The sequence below is a fragment of the Lepus europaeus genome, chromosome 19 (assembly GCF_033115175.1).
Source record: "Lepus europaeus isolate LE1 chromosome 19, mLepTim1.pri, whole genome shotgun sequence".
NCBI lineage: Eukaryota > Metazoa > Chordata > Mammalia > Lagomorpha > Leporidae > Lepus > Lepus europaeus.
This window is the reverse complement of record NC_084845.1, coordinates 69,253,704-69,273,662: the sequence shown is the minus strand read 5'-3', so window position 1 is coordinate 69,273,662 and position 19,959 is coordinate 69,253,704. Positions and strand designations below refer to the sequence as shown.

Sequence of the window (19,959 nt, the reverse complement as noted above, 5' to 3'; positions counted from 1 at the left end):
ACAGACACACACACAGTCACAGACACACACAGTCACAGACACACACATGCACACACACACAGTCGCAGACACACACACGCACACACAGTCACACACACAGTCACAGTCACACACACAGACACATACACACACGCACAGAGTCACACACACAGACACACACGCACACACAATGCATTGAAGACGCCCCTGGCGGTGCGACCTGGCCACGAAGTCCCCCGTCTCCTCGGTCTCTGACCTTGCTGCACGCAGCGACAGCACCGGAGACGGAGAAGCGAGAGCGCAGAGGCCGCCCCCTCCAGCGAGGGGCAGGGCAGGGGGCAGGGCTGAGGTCGCGGCCGCTCCGGTTACCTGTGTGTAGTGGGCGCACGTGGGCCCCAGGCACCTCTCCGGACACCACGGGTTGCACTCGTGGGGCTGGGGGAAGATGAAGTCCTTCACCTCGTCATACCAGGCCTGCACGTGCATCGCCGGGGAGCGGTACCTGCAGGGCACAGCGCCTGTCACTCCCGGCCACAGCAAAACCCCCGCGGGCACCGAGTGCCCGGCACTGCCGTCCGGAGGAGCAGCCCCAACCTCCACCAGCCCCTGTGAAAGGTGCCAAAAGCCAGGACGGGAGAGCAGCTTGCCTGGGGCTCGTCCCTGGGGTCCCCCTGGTGCGCCCACCCACCCCGTGGGCATGGGGCACTCTCGCTCGAGTCCTCCGATGCTTTTGTTGTTACGTCCAAGGAGACGTCTACGAGCCCCTGACCCCACATCTCAAAGATGCTGCTGAACCAGACTGAAGACCTGAGTCCGCGCCAAGCCCAGAGGGAGGAGCGTTAAGGAGGCGACACAGACGCCACCTCTGTGGCAGTGGGGGGGGGGGGCTGCAAGCTGGGAAACACCAAGCTACGGGGGCAGAGCAGCGGGGTTCCCGTCACACCCCCCTCCTGGATCCTGGGCACCCCAGGACTGAGGCCCAAACCAGGAAACTCATCCGAGGGAAGCTCCCGGGCCCCCCGGGGCCGCGCAGCCAAGGTGCACAGACTCAGGACGTCAGCACCCAGAGCCCCCGCGTCGAGAGCTCCTGTGGCGGCCACAGCTCCCCAGAGCCCCGCCCGCCAGGCTGGCCCCAGCTCTGTGAAGCAGGAAAGAAAAGCAACTGGTGCCGACCTGTGCTCACAGCCGTCACCAGCAAGGGGAGACCCAGCGTCACGCGGGAGCGGCCACCTGTGAGGGCCACGTGCCCGGGGAGACAGGCAGGGACCCGCAGTGGTCAGGGTCAGGCCCGCCTACACAAGGGAGCTGCGGCCCTGCCCCCCACCCACACCCCTGACACTGCCTCGCACATCCGTGTGTAAAAAGCAAAGTTCTGGCCGGCGCCGTGCCTCAATAGGCTAATCCTCCGCCTTGCGGCGCCGGCACACCATGTTCTAGTCCTGGTTGGGGCGCTGGATTCTGTCCCGGTTGCCCCTCTTCCAGGCCAGCTCTCTGCTATGGCCCGGGAGTGCAGTGGAGGATGGCCCAAGTGCTTGGGCCCTGCACCCCATGGGAGACCAGGAGAAGCACCTGGCTCCTGCCATCGGATCAGCGCGGTGCACTGGCCGCAGCGCGCCAGCCACAACGGCCATTGGAGGGTGAACCAACGGCAAAGGAAGACCTTTCTCTCTGTCTCTCTCTCTCACTGTCCACTCTGCCTGTCAAAAAAAAAAAAAAAAAAAAAAGCAAAGTTCCCCGTGTGGATCTCCTTCCAAGTCACTCCCTGCCCGGTGTGCCGCCAACCTAAAGGCGAGCGTCGCTGCTCCACGCCGGGGCCCTGGGCGCCCCCGGGGGTCCTAAGTCTTCATGGCCAGCGGGCGTGGTGCTGGCTCTGGTCGCTCCCCCAGTGCAGTACTCTGTCCCCGGGGGGCGGCTTCCAGCTTCCTTGGTTGCAAGGATGTGTGGCTCTGGGGGCAGCTGGCTTCACAGAGCCGGCAGCCATCAGCTCCTCCCAGGGGACACAGGTGTTGCCAGGCCAAGGGGCCGCAGAGGCTCGGAGGGGTCAGTGGAAGGAGGGGTGAGGGGCACTTTCCCCTCGAGGTGGAGCCTGGCTCAGTCTCACAGGGTGCACAGGAGCTCCTGGGGGCTGAGAGGAGGCAGTGAGTCCCTGTGCCCCTGCCCCCCAGCCAGGGCTCTGCTGACCAGCAGCAATGGGGACCGGAGCCCTTTCAGGGAGATGAGTGCAGACAGAGAACCCCACCCCTAGTCTCACCACCAGGACCCGAGATCAGCCACCCAGGCTCCAGCCTGCTTTGCCAGGCACTCAGAGAGGTGCCGGTGCCGAGCCTCAGTTTCCCCACGTGCCTGGGGGCAAGGGCTCGGCCTGTCTGTCTCTCAGGCTGCATTCCCCTGCGGCACGAGGAGGACGTGAGCACCTGCAGGTGCCCAGCAGTGGCAGCCGGCTCTCGAGGGGCCACGGCGGCCGCTCATGGGAAGCCCGCCACGCTCACCTGCCCCAGTGCACGGCCAGGTTCTGCCCGATGAACACCAGCAGGCTGGAGGGCCCGTGCTCCCAGAGGCACTGCTGGGCCCAGGACGTCGCCGACCTCTCCAGTTCTTCATCCCAGGTCTGTGGGGGAGGAGAGACAGGTGTCAGAGGCAGAGCCCTTGGCCGGCGTGCAGCACGCGATGCTGCCCCGCGAGGAGCGAGGGCCCAGCTCCGAAGGCTCCCAGGCCGGCCTCCACGCCACTGCTGACCCCAGCCAGTCCCACCTCTGCCGGCCTCGGAGACTGAACCACAGGACCCACAGACCAAACACCACACGCCGTGTGGAATGGCAGGCGAGCGACAACCAGTCCTCAGTGGGCCCGGGAGCCGCTGCTGATGGCCGTGGCCCCTGGGTGTCACCTGTGCCCTGGGTGTGCCCGGCCCCAGATTTCACCCGAATCCCTCCATCGCGCTCAGCCACAAGCCTCTGCAGCCGGGCACCCCCACTCCCACCTTACAGAGCAGGAAGCCGGGCTCTGAGTCGCAACACAACCAGGCGCCGAACCTGGTCTCCAGGGACCTGGTGGACTGCCCCCGCGGGTGAGCGCTGTTCTGTGCTGGCCACAGCAGGCATGACAACAGCAGAACGACTCGGTCTCCCACGTGGCACAGGGTGTGGTCCCGGCTGCCGGCCCCGGAACAGCCAAGTGCACCCTTTACCCTCTCCGCACCCCAGGACCCTCATCTCAAACACGGGTGTGGGTGGCAGCAGGAGAGGCGCAGCTCCAGCGCCTACACTCGCCACCCACCGACGGGAAGCTGGGCCGGCCGTGGGCCCCAGCTGCACGCTGGCCCGCTTACTTGCAGGAACCCAGTGTGAAAGCAGCAGCGAGGCCCAGGGCCACCAGGGGAGCTGCGCCAGGCAAGCTGCTCCCACCTGCGGGACACAGCAGCCGGGCTCCTGGGTGTCGAGAGAGGCAGAAGCCTCCCTGCCCGAGGGAGCCGTGGCCACCAGGCCGGGGGCGGGGGGAGGATGGGACGTGCAGCCTGGCCCTGCTATGCCATGGCCATTTTCTCTCCGTGTTTCCTGCGGTATTTCCCAGCAGGAAAAGTCCGAGCTGTGACCCTGCCAGGATCTAGAGCGGCCTGGCACAGAGAGGGCACCCCGAGGACGGAGCCCCACTCCTCTCCACACCGCGCCAGGCACGTGGGAGGCGCAGAGTCAGCGCAGAATTAATCCTTTAACTGAACCGCAGGTGTGCGGACGGCAGGGACACGGGGAAGGGAGGCCAGCCCCCTGCCACCCAGTGGTTCCGTAAGCACCACGCCTCCCACATGCAGGCTGTGGGGACAGAGTGGCCGTGCCTCGGCCTCGCTGCTCGCAGCCATGCAAGTCCTGGGCAGCATCCGTCTCTGAGCCCCAGTGCGCCGAGGCGCAGGATGGCCCCCTAACGCCCCCCGCTGCAGGGTGCGGTTCACCCCGTGCGTGTCAGCACGGCCCACCTCGGTTCTACGCCTGTGCACGTGGCCTGTGGGCTCCCTGAGCGCGGCAAATACTCCATCTCGGACGGACACCGGACTCTCTCAAAGCCGCTGGGAGCTGGCGGGTGGACTGGGGGCGACCTGTCATCAGGGCTGAGGACAGACCCTGGCAGACTGGGACCCTTCCCCTGGGGGTCCCCGAAAGCTGGCTGGGAACGGAGTTCCACACAGGAGCCTGGGGCAGCCACCCCTGGAAAACCCAGGCCAAGGCCCCAGGGTTGACCTTGGCCAACCCCTGCCCCTTACACCGTCCCTCCTTCCCCAGCTGGACAGTCCGGGGATCTGAGGAGACCGCGAGAAGAGGAAGGGACTTCAGAGACCCCAGGCGTCTGCCTGCAGCAGGAGGAGCAGACCTGGGGTGGACCCAGGCAGGCTGGCTCCCACGCTGCCCCCAGCCGCGCTCCCGGGGGAATGTGGCCGTCGGGGGGCGGGGGGGAGTCCACACCTGAACCCCACAAACTCAGCTCCATTTCCTGTACTTCTGACCCTAAGAACAGCCGCCCAAGGCGCCGGGCACTGGGTTTTTTTTAAAGGAGCCTGTATTTCCTCCCAGAATCAGCACACACCCTTGGGTAAAGGCCGGGGCAATGTTCCCAAGGGGCAGAAGGACTCGGCTTCATGACACAGTCCCGAAGGGAGAGCCTTGCGTAGGGGACGCCGCCCAGCGACCCGGCCACAGTGACGCATGAGCCGAGCAGGGTGACGCGAGGGGCTCGCGGGCACGCAGGGCGCCCTGGACCACGGCGAGTCCCCTGCCGAGTGCAGAGGGAGAAACAGGCAGTGGCCTGGGCCGGCGACGCCCCAGAGTTTCCCAAAGCCAGCGAGGAGGGGAAGGGCTCCAGGGCAGGGGCAGGGCATCCCAGGGGACACCCGGGAACTCTCTGCCGAAGCTAAGTGAGCGAGACAGGCGGCTTCCTTCTAGAAGCTCTGGCTCACCTCCCTGCACAGTGACAGGAGCCCCAGGGCAGAAGGGCTACAAGGAAGGGGGGGGAGGGGAGGCCCCTGCCATAGAGGCGTGAGGGGAACAAGGAGGGCAGGGCGGTGGGAAAGCCGGGAGGGAGGCCGGGCCGCGGCGGGACAGCGCTGGGCGTCTCGGTGCCAGCTCTGCCGCTGGCCAGCTGTGAGCACCGGCTCCAGTGTGCTAGTTCCTGGGTGGGAGACCCAGCACGCGTACACTTCAGGGGGCGAGGAGAACAGGACACGGGACACAGGGGAGACCAATCTGGGGCAAGCGCTGCCTCCCCGGCCCCTCCGACTGTCCCACACGGCAGCCAGGGGCCGCGCGTGGCGGTCTGCACGGAGCTAAGCCGAATCAAGTCAAACTAGAAATCGAGTTCCTCAGGCACCCTGCACGTTTCTCCTTCGTCTTCTTTAACAAAGATCTGGTTATGTGACGGGGGAGGGGGAGGAGGAGAGGGGGAGGGGGAGGGGGGGAGTAGAAGTGGGGGAGAGCGATCTCCCATTGCTAGGTCACTCCTCAAATACCCTCAGTGTCCAGGGCTGGGCCAGACCCAGCACTACCTCGCAGTGCCAAGAACAAAGCTGGCACCGGCGCCATGGTGTAGTGGGCTACGCCTCCACCATCAGCACCAGCATCCTATATGGGTGCCAGTTCGAGTCCCGGCTGCTCCACTTCTGTTCTAGCTCCCTGCTGTGGCCTGGGAGGGCAGTGGAAAATGGCCCAAGTGCTTGGGCCCCTGCACCCTTGTGGGAGACCCAGAAGAAGTTCCTGGCTCCTGGCTTCGGCTCAGCTTCGGCCATTGTGGCCATTCGGGGAACGGACCAGCGGATGGAGCACCTTTCTTTCTCTTTCTCCCTCTGCCTCTGCCTCTGTAACTCTGCCTTTCAAATAAATAAATGAAGAAAAAAAGAACAGAAAGCCAAGAGGCGCAGTGGGTTCAGCCGCAGCCTGGGACGCCAGCACCCTGGCACCCTAGCCGCTTTGCTTCCCGGCCAGCACCTGGGAAGGCAGCAGACTCTGGCCAAGGGCGTGGGCCCTGCCATTCACCTGGGAGACCCGGCTGCAGCTCCAGGCTCCTGGCTTGCACCTAGCCCAGCCCTGGGGGAGTGTGCCAGACAGTAGAAGATCTCCCTCTTTCAAACAAATCTTCCAAGAGAGCGAGCAAGCGAGCCAAGGGGATGTTCTCTCAGCCTGGGAGCCCCCGAGCCCGCCCCCCGGCCCGACTCGGCCCTCGCCGCCTGCCTGGCCGCTCACCATGTACTCCATGTTGGAGGCCTGCGGGTGCACCTGGCCACGTAGCTGGTTGTGCAGCATCAGGATCTCCTCGCGGTCAGCCCTGGAGATGGCCCTGCGGGAGCGGGCGTGGGGCGTGTCCTGCCGGTACTTGGCGAGCAGCTGCTCCCAGTGGGTGGCATTGGGCAGGAAGAGGCCTTGGGCCCCCCAGGCCAGCAACACCAGCCCCAAGGGCAGGACGCTGGGCAGGACGCGGCGCATGGCTCCCTGTAGCAACACCAGGCTTCCGGGTTCCTGAAGCAAAGGTGGGTGCGAGAGCCCTGGAAGGAGAGGCAGCGGGAGGAGGGAGAGTGAGTGTGCAGCCACCATGGCCTGGGCCAGAGCCGGGAAGGGGCAGGCAAAACCCCCCATTTCAGAGAGTGGACACTCACACTGCAGTGCACAGACGCCCAACGTCAGGACAGAGGTGGGAAGCGGAGCTGGGGGTCAGGGCCCATGGACAGGAAGTGGATCGGGGGTCAGGGCCCACGGGCAGGAAGTGGATCGGGGGTCAGGGCCCGCAGACAGGAAGTAGAGCGGGGGTCAGGGCCCGCAGACAGGAAGTTGAGCAGGGGTCAGGGCCCACAGGCAGGAAGTGGAGCAGGGGTCAAGGCCCATAGGCAGGAAGTGGATTGGGGTCAGGGCCCACAGACAGGAAGGAGAGCAAGGGTCAGGGCCCAAGGACAGGAAGTGGATTGGGGGTCAGGGCCCACGGACAGGAAGGAGAGCAAGGGTCAGGGCCCAAGGACAGGAAGTGGATCAGGGGTCAGGGCCCATGGACAGGAAGTGGAGCAAGGGTCAGGGCCCAAGGACAGGAAGTGGATTGGGGGTCAGGGCCCAAGGACAGGAAGTGGAGCAGGGGGACAGGAATTGGATTGGGGGTCAGGGCCCACAGACAGGAAGTAGAGCGGGGGTCAGGACCCACGGACAGGAAGTGGAGCAGGGGTCAGGGCCCGCGGACAGGAAGCGGATCGGGGGTCAGGGCCCATGGACAGGAAGTGGAGCAGGGGGACAGGAATTGGATTGGGGGTCAGGGCCCACAGACAGGAAGTAGAGCTGGGGTCAGGGCCCACAGACAGGAAGTGGAGCAGGAGTCGGGTCAGGGGCTTCCAGCTGGATTCCAACACGCTCTCCTGGAGTGGTCTCTCCTCGCCTCGTGCCCTCAGCACCCAACTTCTCACTGGGTGGGCCTTTCCTCCACTTGGGGCTCAGCTGGGTCTGTGGCCTAATTGACTTCTACGTCCCCCCCCCCCCCAGGCACTGCTGAAGTCACATCACCAATGCACACGCCGTGGACCAAGGTTAAGGGTAAAACTCCCAGGTCCTGGAAGTGAGGCTCAGTTTACCCAGCATGCTCGGCGTGGAGTATCCGTTTTGCTCTGGATCCAAGACGGAGAGGACGCTGTCCCCCGCCACCTCGGGGAGCTAGCACTGCGTGGGTGAACAGCGGAGGAAACCTCCAGTCCCCACACCGCGGGGCAGGGCTGACACAGTGCAGGGGGCCCAGGGGCCACAGTGAGGGCCCTGAGTCTGCACGGGGAGGGCGGCGGCCCTGCCCCAAAGCGCCCCTCCTGGAGCTTCGAGGGGCTGGGTCCTCGGGGACACGTCCCTGGGTCTTCGCCCACACGGCTTCGCTTGCCAAGGCTGGCTCTGGCTGCAGGAGGCCGTCCTCGGGGACCAGACGCGGACGAACGTCAAGATGGGCATCCCGGGAGTGGGCCAGCCCGTCAGGCAGCTATGGGAACGCCGCGGTTCCCACCCGCACCCTGGCGACACGCCAGGCCCCTCTGCGCCAGAGCATAACGGCCCCCCTCGGCCCCTCTGCGGCGAGCTGGACACGGCTCTCTCCTCAGAAGCGGCCTCCGGGGCACAGCCCGGCTCTGGGGGGAGGACCCGTGGGCCCTCTCCGCCAGGGCCTCAAAGCAGGAGCACAGACGTTCCCAGGGCCCCACCCGCTGCAGGCCAGGCTCGCGGCCATATATGCACATTCCCAGTGCTGAGGGTCAGCCCGAGGAGCTGGGGCCGAGTCGCAGGACGTCAGGCTGCGATTGGAGGACAGGCGCTGACATCACCGGGTGTCCCTCCTGGCGTCAGGCGAAGGCTCAATCTGCCCCAAGCCCACGAAGCAGAAATGGCTCCGTGACTCCACTGTGGCCCGAAAGATGCAAACCCCGGTGTGCACCTGCAGTGACAACCTGCAGGGCTGTCAGAGGGCCAGCAAACCCACGGTGAGCGGGGCAGGAGGCCTCTCCAGGCAGCTGACAGGAGCCAATGAGAACGCTCCGTGGCCTGAACACAGCCAAGGTCGCCGTGAGCCAGGAAGCAGGCGTGGACGTCACGCCGACGACGGAGACACGGGACCCTATTTCTCATTCGTGGAGACTTTTGTCTATGCCACAGAGACACGGGTGTGTGTTCTGTGTGTCTGTGTACACGCGTGTAGACTGGGGCTGTGGAATGAACCAGAACTAAATTCAGACCAAGTTCACGGCGCGGGGGAGGAACAGAAGTGGGGAGGAGAAGCTGGGAGTCTTCGCCTCTAAGAGCTTATTTCCAGCTGCGAATCTCAAGCCAGTAAGAGGGAAGGCGGGCGCATGCTCACTGAGGGGCCAGGCCCGGGGGCAGGAACTGCGCACCATGTGACCCGGGGGCCATCCACAGGGGCAGCCCCTGGCCGTTTCTATTGTCTTCAAATCTGCTGGGTGAAATCAAACAAAAGGCCGGCGCTCATGCACGCACAGTGCGAGCCGCTGTTGTGGTGCGGTGGGGAAAGCCCGCCATGTGGGCGCCGGTTCAAGTCCCGGCGGCTCCACTTCTGATCCAGCTCCCTGCTAATGCACCTGGGAAAGCAGCAGAGGACGGCCCAAGTGCCTGGGCCCTGCACCCACGTGGGAGAGCCAGATGAAGCTCTGACTCAGCCCCAGCTGTTACAGCCATCTGGGGAGTGAACCAGTAGATGGAAGATTTCTTTCTGCATCTCTCCTTCTGTTACTCTGCTTTTTAAATAAAGAAAAATAAATCTTTAACAAAATTAAAGATGCACGATGGCTGGCTCGGCTGCGCCTCCCGAGCACGTACTCATTCCCGGGTGCTCCCAGGCCCCTGCTCCCCATCTAGCACCAAGGCATTAAAGGGACGCCCGTGGCCAGAGCCGGGCCTTCCAGCAGCCTGCAAGGACAATGCACGGTCTCTCGAGTGGGCCGTGGGGCCGGGAGGAGCGGGGACTCAGAGGGAGCTCCTCCGTGGGCATGGGCACAAGCCGGAGGTGAGTGGCCTCTCCTGGTGCCTTTGTACACCTGCCACGGTCGCTGGCCAGGCCGACGCACACCTGCCCGTGGCCAACCCCGCACAGCACGGAGCTGGCCGGCGCGCCCTGAGGACTGGGTCTCAACGTGGTCTGGCCCGGCGGGAGCCCAGGGGCCCTGGCAGTGGGAGTGGGGGCGAAGCGTCAAGGCCCCGGCTGCACAGCCCCTGCGGAGGACACCGACGACTTTAAGCCGAGAAGCAGCGCCGCACTCAGAGCCAGCACAGGCCCCGGCCCCTCACACGGTGACCTTTAAGAGGTCACGGGGTTCAGGTGTCCTGGGGCTGGGCCCTAACCCAGCATGATGGGGTTGATACGGAGAGCAGGTGAGGACGCAGGCCCCCAGGGGAGAAGTCGGTGTCCACAAGCCGGGGCAGAGGCCCCGAGAAACCAGCCTGCCTTCACCTTGATCAACCACCTCCCCTCCCCGACCGTGAGACCATCAGCTGACCTCCGACCCTGGCTCGATAGATGCTCCTGTGCCCCCCAGCATGGTACTTCTCCCTGAGTCACCCAGGGGTCGCCAGCCGCGAGTGCCCCTTAGGGAGGCCCCCTGCTCGCTCTCCTGGCCTCCCAGCTCACCCGAGGCGGCCTCTGCGGGCTGCGCGGCTGCACGACAGACAGACACAGAGGCTTCCTGGAAGTTTCTGCCCTCTTTGGCCAGAGTTGCAAAACCAAGTCCTAAGCCCACACACAAGATAAGGGCTGCAGGACCTCTTGCAAACACACCAGACGCCGGGGCGTGACCGAGGCTGGCAGGCGACCAAAGAAAGCTCTCGAGTCCAGGATGCACGGCCAGGCCCACGCCTGGCACAGCACAGCTGTGGGGACACAGTTCCGCGGCGTGGTGCGGAGCTCACCCACGTCTGCACCTGCCAGGAGGGTGTCCGCATGCCCATTTTACAGCCCCCAAGACTGAGTCCAGAGGCACTAACTGGCGGATGAGAGGTGGCGTGGCTGAAGCGGGAGGGCACCCGGAACCCAAGCTTCCCCCCGCGTGCACAGCCTCACTCTGGGAGACTGTATTAGCCCTCCAACCGCCCCCGCCACCCCGGCCAAGGGACCAGCAGACCCCTGCCCCGTTCCCAGCAGGGTCTGCACACCCGGGCTCATGGTCGGGTCGGTTGCATCACCTCGTCCAGCTGTTCTCAAGGGTGTTTAGCTAAGTCTGCCAGAAACACGGATCTCAGGCTCAGCCTGGCGGGCGTCAGCTCCGTGTCTGGGCCGAGCTCTCAGCTTCCGCACATGCTGTTCCCAGCGCCCGTCCCGTGACCCTGGCCTGCCCCAGCCCTGCCCACGCTGCACATTCATCCCCACTCCGGAGAGCAGCGCAGGGGGTGCCACTTCCTGGAAGCCTCTTCCAGCCGAATCCTGCCGCAGACCTGCCGGCGTGATTCACAACTGACAAGCCAGCGTTCAGCAAATAGCCATGCAATGAGTGTGCGCCCCCTGCCCCCAGGCCAGGCCAGAGAGCCGTATAAGGGCTGAGTGAGCGCAGCCCAGAGAGCCGGGGGGGTCCGGTCCTGACCCTGCCCCCTGCCTGCTGCGTGGCCTCGGCACTTAGCTCCTCTGGGCCCCGGTCTTTACGTCTCTAAGGTAAGAGGGGTGAAAGGCAGGCCCTGGGCTGGAAGGAGTGACCGGGGTCACGGACATGCGTGCTCGGCCTGCACTGGCTGCCGGGGTAACGACGCCAACACCAGCCGGGCCACAGACGCAGTTCTAGAGCTGGAGAGAAGACGCAGGAGGGAAGCGGCTTTCCCTGCGAAGTATCTGAAAGCCCTGGGGTCGGGGTTGGTGCTGTGGTGTAGCAGGTAAAGCCACAGCCTGTGGCACCTGCATCTCATATGGCCACTGGTTCGAGTCCCGGCTGCTCCACTTCCAATCCAGCTCTCTGCCCAAGTGCTTGGAACCTTGCACCCACAGGGGAGACCTAGAGGAAGCTCCTGGTTCCTGACTTTGGTTTGGCTGTTGTGGCCATTTGGGGAGTGAACCAGCAGATGGAGCATCTCACTCACTGTGTATCTTTCTGTAATTCTGCCTTTCAGATAAAAAAAAATTTTAAATCCTGGGTGTAGCAGTTGAGATGCCAGCTTCCTGTATCATTGGCCCTGGGCTCAGGTCCTGGCTCTACTTCTGATCCAGCTCCCTACTGGTGCACACCCTGGGGGGCAGCAGGTGATGGCTCAAGCGCTCGGGTCCCCGGGGGGAGGTCCCGGCTGCTGGTTTCCGCCTGGCCCAGTCCTGGCTATTGGAGTGAAACACTGAAAGGGAGCACTCTCTGCCTCTTTCAAATAAATACAATTAATACATTTTTAAAAACTTTTTAAAAAATAACTATTTTCAAAAAGCAACAAAATAAAACCCTGTTGTGTTAGGGTTTTTTGTTACAATAATGAAACACCCGAGGCGGCGATATAGAGAAGAGGTATTCTGTCCACTTCTGGAGGCTGAAGTCCGAGACCAAGCACGTGGTGAGGGCACTGGATGGCAACGGCAGGTCAGGCAGAGCGAAGATCGTGTGGCCAGGGAGGGAGAGCGGCTGGGCCCAACTCAGGCTTCTACACAGCCCCTCTCCCCACACCTGTCCTGGAGGGTGCGGCCCCAGCGACCCAAGGGACCCAACCAGCTGCCACTGGACCACGCCTCCCACACTGCCATCGACGGACCTGACGTCCGCCCTCCTGGCCCCACGGTCTAGGGCTCTGGGGGTTAGAGCGCTGCCCGAGCACAGGCCCTGCCACCTGGGAGACCTGGTGGGGCTCCTGGCTTCCGCTGCCTGCCAACGTGCACCCTGGAAGCAGCAGGTGACACTCCAGTACTTGGGTCCCTGCCACCCACGTGGGAGACCTGACGGAGCTCCTGGCTTCGGCCTGGCCCGGCCCTGGCTGTTGTGGCCTTTTGGGGAGTGAGCCAGTGGCTGGAAGACCTCTCGCTCTGTTTGTCACTCTGCCTTTCAAATAAAGGAATAAATAGTAAACGAAAAATGACAAACCAGCCAATGCAGGCAACTCCTCCCATTTTCTCCTCTTCATAAGCTGATGGAGTCACTGTCATTATTAGACCCATTTTAGAGATGAGAAGATTGAGGCTCGAGAAAGAATAGCAACTTGCTCACGGTCACACTGACGCCCGAGGACAATGCCGGCTCACTCACTGCGCTCCAGCTACTGAGCTGTCCCAGCTGGGCTGGCAGCCACTGTCCGCAACACAAGGCCATCTCTGACCTACTGCCCCACGTCACAGCCACTCCCTCGGCGGAGGCACACCGCCCACGGACAGCAGCTGACCCCCAGGCCAGGGGTTCCCCAGGCTCTGCTGTTCCCCAGAACTCACAAAAATGAACTGGAACTCTGAGCAAGAGGCCAACCACAAATGAGCCATCCCCACAAACCATGCAGCAATTCCAGGAATGAGGCCACGGCCGGCGGGAGGGACACCCCCAGCCCATCCCGGAGCTGGGCAGGACGCTGTGTGGACAGGCACCAGAGTGCCAGCAGGCCCGGGCACCCCTCCCGCACCGGCTCCCGCGGGTTCGCCTCCAACCCCTCCCAGGAGCAGGGCCAGGCCTGGGGGGCAGGGGGCACAGCTGTTCTCCACTTGTAGCTCCGCAAGCACCGCATTGTGTGGGTTCCCTGAGCGGGGGGATGGCCACGGTGCCCTCGACCCGACAGCGACAGCAACAGGCCCACAGACACCCTGGAACCTTCCGTCCCCTCAGCAAACACCAAGCGCACGGGACGCAAGGCATGGTGCACCTGCCCGCTGAGCCCAGGCCGCCACAGCAGCTGTGGGCGCACGGACCCAGCGTCCTGGACGAGAGAACAATCGCTCAACAGACGCGTCCTCGTCCACTTTGTGCAAACCGCAAGCCAGACGCTCTCTGTGCAAGCCAGGGCAGTCCAGAAGCGACCGGAGACCCCGCACCCTGGGGCTGCTCTCCCTTCGCATACACGCATGGGGGCTTCCCTGCGGACAGCAGGCCCAGCAGGGACTCTGCCCCCAAAGGAGCAGAGTGACCACCCCCGATGGCACTGTGGGGCGGCTGAGGGGGCAGAACGTGGGTTCTGATCCCACCTCCACTGGAGGAGCTGTGGAGAGGCCCCTCTGCGCCTCTGTTTCCTGACCTCCATGTGAGCCCTGGGTTTCCTCCACGGCGCGGAGCCAGAACCTTCTTTCGCTTCTCCTCCTGAGTCAATTCGGGTTCTGCTCACCCCTGCTCCAGGCTGCCGGGCTGGCAGCGTGAACCAGTCTCCCTGCCCCAAATGCCCGATTCCCCGGGACAGCGTGGCACCGGCAGGGAGGAGGTAAGAGCCAGGCCATGGAGTCCCCATGCTGCTTTGCAGGTCACAGTCTCAGGGCAGACCCTGGGTGTGCAGGTAAGCACCCGCACGGAGACAGCAGCAGGCAGACGCACAGGCTGGGGTAAGCCCGAAAGGCGTTGGGGTGCTGGGGAGTTCTGGGCAGCAGTGGGGGAGGAGCGCACCGCTCAGGGGGACAGCAAGGCCACCGCGCCCTCCAGGAAGGGGAATCGCAGGGGGCAGGAAGCCCTAAGACACAACCTCAGCGGCTTGCGTGATCCAGGCATGACTGGGGGTGGGGGAGGGGAGCGAGTGGGGCCACAGAGGTGGCCAAAGCCTGGTGGCAGGGCCTCGAAGGACACGCCGGGGAGTCCCGAGGTCACTCACAGAGCAGAGGCAATCCAAGTGCGGCCGGGTGGAGTCTCATTCACGTTTTGCAACCCTTCCTTCCGGCTGCACCGTCACAGACCTCACGGAGTCAGTGCCAAGCAAACGCAGCCAGAAGCCAGAGACGAAACATGCACTGTTCCATTTATGGGAAGTTCAAAGCCACGCAAAGCCCGTCCATGCCACGAGCCGTCTGGAAACGGCAGCCCAGGGCAGGGTGCAGGCAGCCGAGGGGCTGAAGGGGCCCAGGAGCTGGTCTGGCTGAGGGAATCCACGCGGGACATGAATGACCACGCACTGCTCTCCTGGAGTCTAAAGTCCCCTTAAGACCTCCGTGTGAAGAAGGGGCTAAACACGAGCAGGAGCAGCAAGAACATCACTGTGGGGTGAGGGAGACGCCCCAGGGCGCTCCCTGCAGAGCCCCAGCGACTGAGAGGGCAGAGAGCCCTCCAGCTGAACTTGAACGTGTCCTGTCAGAGCCTAGCTAAGGCTCCGTGGCCAGCGGGGGTCTGCCGCTGGGACCATCAGAGCCCGCGACGTCCCAGACAGCGCCCAGTTCATCTGACATCCGAGAGGGCACTTTGTGCAGCCAAGCCAAAGCCCCATGGGAAATATCCGCTCAGTCCCCAGCCAGCCAGGCCTCCCAGGTCCTGGGAAGGAGCTGTGGTTTCAGGGGCGCTGCCTCCCTGGGCTGAGGACAGAGGGGCTGTGTCGGGGCGGCCGGGACGGAGCGTGCACCCAGGTGCGCCTCCGAGACCGGGAGGCACCGGCTCACTCTCGCAGGGGTGGTGGTCCCTAGGAGCTATCAATACCGGGGCGCCCAGGGCACCAGTGTGTGCCAGAGGCAGGTGCTGCACTCCTCGGGACCCTTGCTCAGCCCCGCAGCCCCGGGACTCACAGCTGCCATCTGGTGGCTCCGGAGGGGCTTCAAGGCCTCCAAGGGGGGTGGTCTCAGGGCGTCCAAGCCGCTCACTCCATTCTCTTCTAAGACCTTCCATGCATGTCCCAGCTTCACGCCAGGACCCCAGGGCACGCCTCGGTCAGCTCGAGCCTCCCCAGGGTCACAGCGCTGGAAGCTCGGCCCAGACGGAGCCAGCCCCGCCCCCACAGCTTCTGATTCTGGAGGGCTGGATGGCCTGGAAACGCCTCTCTGTCCAGTTCCCAGGGGCGGGGCGGCTGCTACTGCCAGCGGAGGGAAGCCCCTTTGAGAGTCCCCGCTCTCGCTCGCCCCAGCCTCTCACAGCTCCCCTCCCCCCAAGCTTGCCCAACTTCCTACCAACGAGAACACATTGGTGTTTTTACTGCCCCCAGGGTTCCAAGCACTTTTTTTTCAGCAGGTCACGACCATCACTGCCGCCAGGGACGGAAGGCACTGCCGTCAGGTGCCGGCCAACGCCGGCCAGGGGCGTGGCTGCAGGGGGCTCTTGCCCTTAGCTGCAAGGTACAGTCGGGGGAAGAGGTGTAAGGGACAGCGACGCTGTGGCAGCGGGACAGACCAAGAGGTGAAAAGTCAGCTCCCGGAGTCGGGACCCTTCTTGCTGCATCTGCGTGTTCTCCACCATGCGGGGAACACAGCTCACGCCAGAGGAGCCGCTACACAAAGGCCGCTGTGTTATTCCCGTGTGGTACACTGAGGGGCACAGCCCACACACCTGCTGGCAGGTCCTCGCTCCCCAAGCCTGACCCTCTGGATCCAGGCGCTCGCGACGTCCAGCCACTCTCCAAAGGTCCCTGGCCCTCGGCCACCTCTGGGCCTTGGCACGCAGGCGGTGCCTCTGCCCCGTGCATCCCGGCCAGCTCCCCTGGCCACAAGACGCTGGCTCAGTGCTCTGAAGTTCTCCGGCTCTTATCCAGCCTGCAGCTCTAAGATGCCAGCCCCGCGCTCGCTCTCAGGCCTGGACACAGCCCAGTGGGGTTTTTCCTTTGTGCGAGGGCTGGGGCAGGGTTCGTTCCAGGATCGCTGGTCTGCAGGCAGAGTGGAGGCGTGGTTCTTCCCGCTGGAGCCCAGCCACTCTGCACTCAGAGCGGGATAAGCCCCAGAGACGGGGACTGAAAATGTGGGATTTCATCATTTAAAATGTTCTTTCTAAGTGGAAGCCCGGAGGTTGCATAATCCTCATTAGGACTTTTTATTTTCCCTCTGATCCTGTGGTTTTGCTCTAAGCTGATACAGCCCTCGAGACAACAGAAGATAAATCTCCCCGGGCCGGACCACGATGTCCTCGGAGCTGGGAAAGGGGCCTCTGTCCAGCAGAACTCCAGCTGCACGGCCAGGGCAACGTGACCCCAGGCGGGACGCTCCTCAGTGCGCCCAGGAGCAAGGGTTCCCTGCAGCCACAGCAAAGGACCTCAGCCACCTCAGGAGGAGATGCCCCGAGAGGAGGCGACAAGGCGGCAGGTGCCTCCGCAGCTCTGCTCCTAGGCAGACACCCGAGAGGAACGAACCCACGCACCTGCAGCAAACCCTGCACACAAATGCTCAGAGCAGGACTGCTCACCCAGCCAAGTGCAGAGACGGCCCAAACACCCAGCGAGGGAAGAGCAGGCAGCCCCTCCACGCAGGGGAGTACTCGTCGGCCACGTGAAGGAACTGATCCACATCACCGCGTGGCTGAACCTCAGACCTGGTGCTGAGCGGCCAGCACAGAAGGCCACGTGTCTGACGGTAGCGTCCGGCATGAGCCGGTCCCCGGGGTGGGGAGATCAGTGGCGCTGGGGGCAGAGGGGAGGGAGTTGCTGTTTGTGCATACGGACGATCAGACAATACCGCCCATGCACCCTATGCCCCGGTGCGTGTACTCGGAAAACCACACCAGGGCACACCCCTGTAGGACCCCACAGGTCCCCAGGTCCCAGCCCATCTCTCTGGCTCCCTGGAGTGAAATCCAAGTATGCCTGCGTAGCATTGTCCCTTCTCAACAAGCCGTCGGCTCCTCTGAGTGATGCCGGGTGTAACATCTGGGACTGATCAAAAACTAGTGAGTTTGCAAAAAAAAAAAAAAAAAAAAAAAAAAACATCCAGAGTGGAGCAGAGGCCCCTCCCCCCACAGCAAACCGCACTCGTGACAGGAGGGAGACGGTGCAGCTCCCACAGGCCGACGGCCAGTGCTTGGGGTCCTGCTCGCAGACACCATCAAACGTGCCCTACAGGGGCCTGAGATCCACTGGAGTCTTCAGGGGATGAAGGCTGGGGGCTTTTAGGGACCTGACGCTCCTCTTACCATGGCCTCCCCACCCCCCCGCCCACTGTCCTGTCTCCACCCCAGAGGCAGAGCCCCGGGAGCCAGCCAAGAACTCAGTGCCGGTCCTGGGACCTGTCAGCAGAGCCACGCCCTGGGGCACCTGTGTCCCTGGCAAAGTGCCCATGCTGGGCACGTGTCTGCTCAAGAGGGTGATGCCAGCATCCCAGAGTGCGTGGGTTCAAGCCCCAGCTCCGGCAGAGCCCAGGAGGCTGTGGCGATGGCGCAGGTCACAGGGGACACCTGGAATGGGCCCCTGCTTTGGTCCTGGCCAGGGAGCCAATGAATCACCAGAGGGGAGATTTCCCTGTCTCTGTCTCTGTCTCAAAGAAAAAAAAAAAAAAAAAAAAAGGAAAGGAATCTAATTGAATCACCCACCTGGCTGGAGAAACTCAGTGAAGCTGTCACTCGCCGACAGGGCCAGCCAGGAGGGCCGTCTCCCTGCTCCCGGCCGCATCAGGGTGGAGTGCACGACTTCCTTGTTCCCGAACCTCAGTTTCCCCCTTGTAAAAAGTGCCCACCTCACCGGGCAGCACACCAGGTCAGCCGCGAACGCCCGGGGAAGATCCCGCCCGTGGCAATCGTCTGATGAATGCCAGCTGCCGGCGCTGTGTCACGAACCGGCACTCACCGCCGGCGCGTCCCCTCCTTGGCGCCGTCCAGCCCTGGGTGAGGGTCAGGTGCAGCCGGGCAGGCCGGAGAAGGCTGGGGAAGGAGGCCCGGCGTGCGGGGCTGGAGCCAGAGCGAGCTGGGGGGGGGAGGCAGCAGCGCACGCCAGCTGGGGGCTCTCGGGCAATCCCCTCCCCTCGCTAAGCCCCAGCCTCCTCAGCTGCGAAACAGGACCTGCACGCCTGGTGCCCAGGTGCGCTGCAGGCTTTGCTGCAGGAAGTGCGCACGGCACGGCCCCACGCGGGCTCAGCAGCCAAACAGCTCCTTCCCCCGCGTGGAAACGGCCAGACCAGGGGCGAAAACCGATACCAGGGGCCCAGCACCCTCAGCCTGTGTGCTGGAGGCCCCCAATCTCTCGCTGCCTCACCCAGCAGGCTGCACACCCCAGTGGGGGAAGGCGAGTTCCCCGGTGCTGCCGGAGCAAGGCACCCTCAGCACACGGACCCGCTCTCGTCTGCAAGGGGCACTGGGCACTTGAACACGTTTCGGCCGCTTCCCTCAGCCGGGGCCACCCTCCCTCAAGCAGCACGGCCATGAGCAGGCATCGGTGGACTCCCTCCAGGCCTGTCCACCAGCCCAACCCTGGCAAAAGGCGGCTCTGGACGGTCCCACCTGGGCAGCTGGCCCTGGCTCTCTCCGGCTGGGGCAGCAGCCGAGCGCCCAAGACCCCCAGCTGCCAGCACAATCCTCCCCAGGCGCGGAGTTACACTGCCGCCCACTCTGGCTACAGAGACTTAGGAACAAGTTCCCCGGAAGAGCCCCGGCTTGCACACAGCCATCCGAGGCGCTGGAAGCCGACGGAGCTCCGCCCGGCCCACTCACCCCAGCTCTCTGACCTTGCAGGTGTGCAGCTAAAGGAACCCCCAAAGGGGCGTGGCCCCCACGGAGCAGCATGCGCGCCCGCCCTGGTCACCAGCCAGCCACACGTGGGTAGAACCCACTGGAACGCTGTCCAATACCAAAAGTTAACATTTAGAGGGGAAGGTTTTGTCACCCGTGCCACTGGCGTCCACCTACAGACACCCACCGCCAAGGGGGGAGCGCCGCCGACGCCAGCAAGTCCCGCAGCGCACGCCGAGGAGCGCACAGCCTCCCGGGCGCGCACAGCCTCCGGGGCGCGCGTCTGCGCTCACGCCGGCTCCCCGTCCCGGCTCCTCCACCTCCTGGGCCTGGACGAACGACCGGGCCTCCCGGGGCCTCAGGGTGTTCATCTGTAACAGGGCGCGCCCCGAGGCAGGGCTCCGAGGTGCGGGGCGAGCCCCGGGCGCAGCGGTGGCACGCGGAGCTCTCGGAGGCAGGAGAGTAACGCTTACCTCCGCGGGGGTTCCAGTTGCCGCCTCGCCGGTAGCTAGCGGGCAAGCTGGGCGGGAAGAGCCGACGACACGCAGGAGACCGCGGGCGCAGACCGACGCCGAGTGGAGCCCCGAGCCCCGCTCGCCGCCTCTTGTAGTCCGCCCTGGACCCGGAGGCCACGCCCTCCAGGGGCCGGGGGCGCTGATTGGCCTGGCCCTCTCTCCCCGCCCACCGCGGGGCCCCCCGGGCGGGCGGAGGCTCGGGCAGCCGGCCGGGCTCCGGTGGCCTGGCCGCTGGCGCCGAGGGCTCGGCTCCAAGGCGGGCGCGTTCCTCGCCCCTCGGCTGTATTGAGTGCTTGATATGGGCCCAGGGCGGGGCCGAGCGCTTCCATCAGGGGTTAGCAAACTGACCAAATCCCAGCTCTCTGAGGCTGACCTGGAAAACCGGTATAGGAAGGCGACCTCCCGGGCTTGGCAACTGGGGCAAAGCCTAGCGCTTGCAGGGTTCACACGGGCGCGCGCGCCATTCCCTGCCGGGCGATGGGAGCA

The 19,959-nt window shown here is 64.4% G+C and overlaps 1 protein-coding gene across 2 annotated transcripts in view; it reads right to left on the bottom strand.

Moving 5' to 3' along the window:
* CRISPLD2 (cysteine rich secretory protein LCCL domain containing 2) overlaps positions 1–19,519 on the bottom strand; it is a 49,061-nt gene extending 29,542 nt beyond the window's left edge. The window contains exons 1-4 of one of the 2 annotated variants that reach the window (XM_062175817.1): positions 19,432–19,519; positions 6,204–6,502; positions 2,469–2,587; positions 349–481 (exon numbers count right to left, since the gene is read on the bottom strand). In XM_062175817.1, the coding sequence (XP_062031801.1) occupies positions 349–481; positions 2,469–2,587; positions 6,204–6,443 (492 nt within the window). In that variant the 5' untranslated portion in view covers positions 6,444–6,502; positions 19,432–19,519. Of the gene's footprint in view, positions 1–348; positions 482–2,468; positions 2,588–6,203; positions 6,503–19,431 lie in introns of those variants that run through there. The other variant, XM_062175816.1, reaches the window with a different exon arrangement.
* Positions 19,520–19,959: the final 440 nt, after the last annotated feature.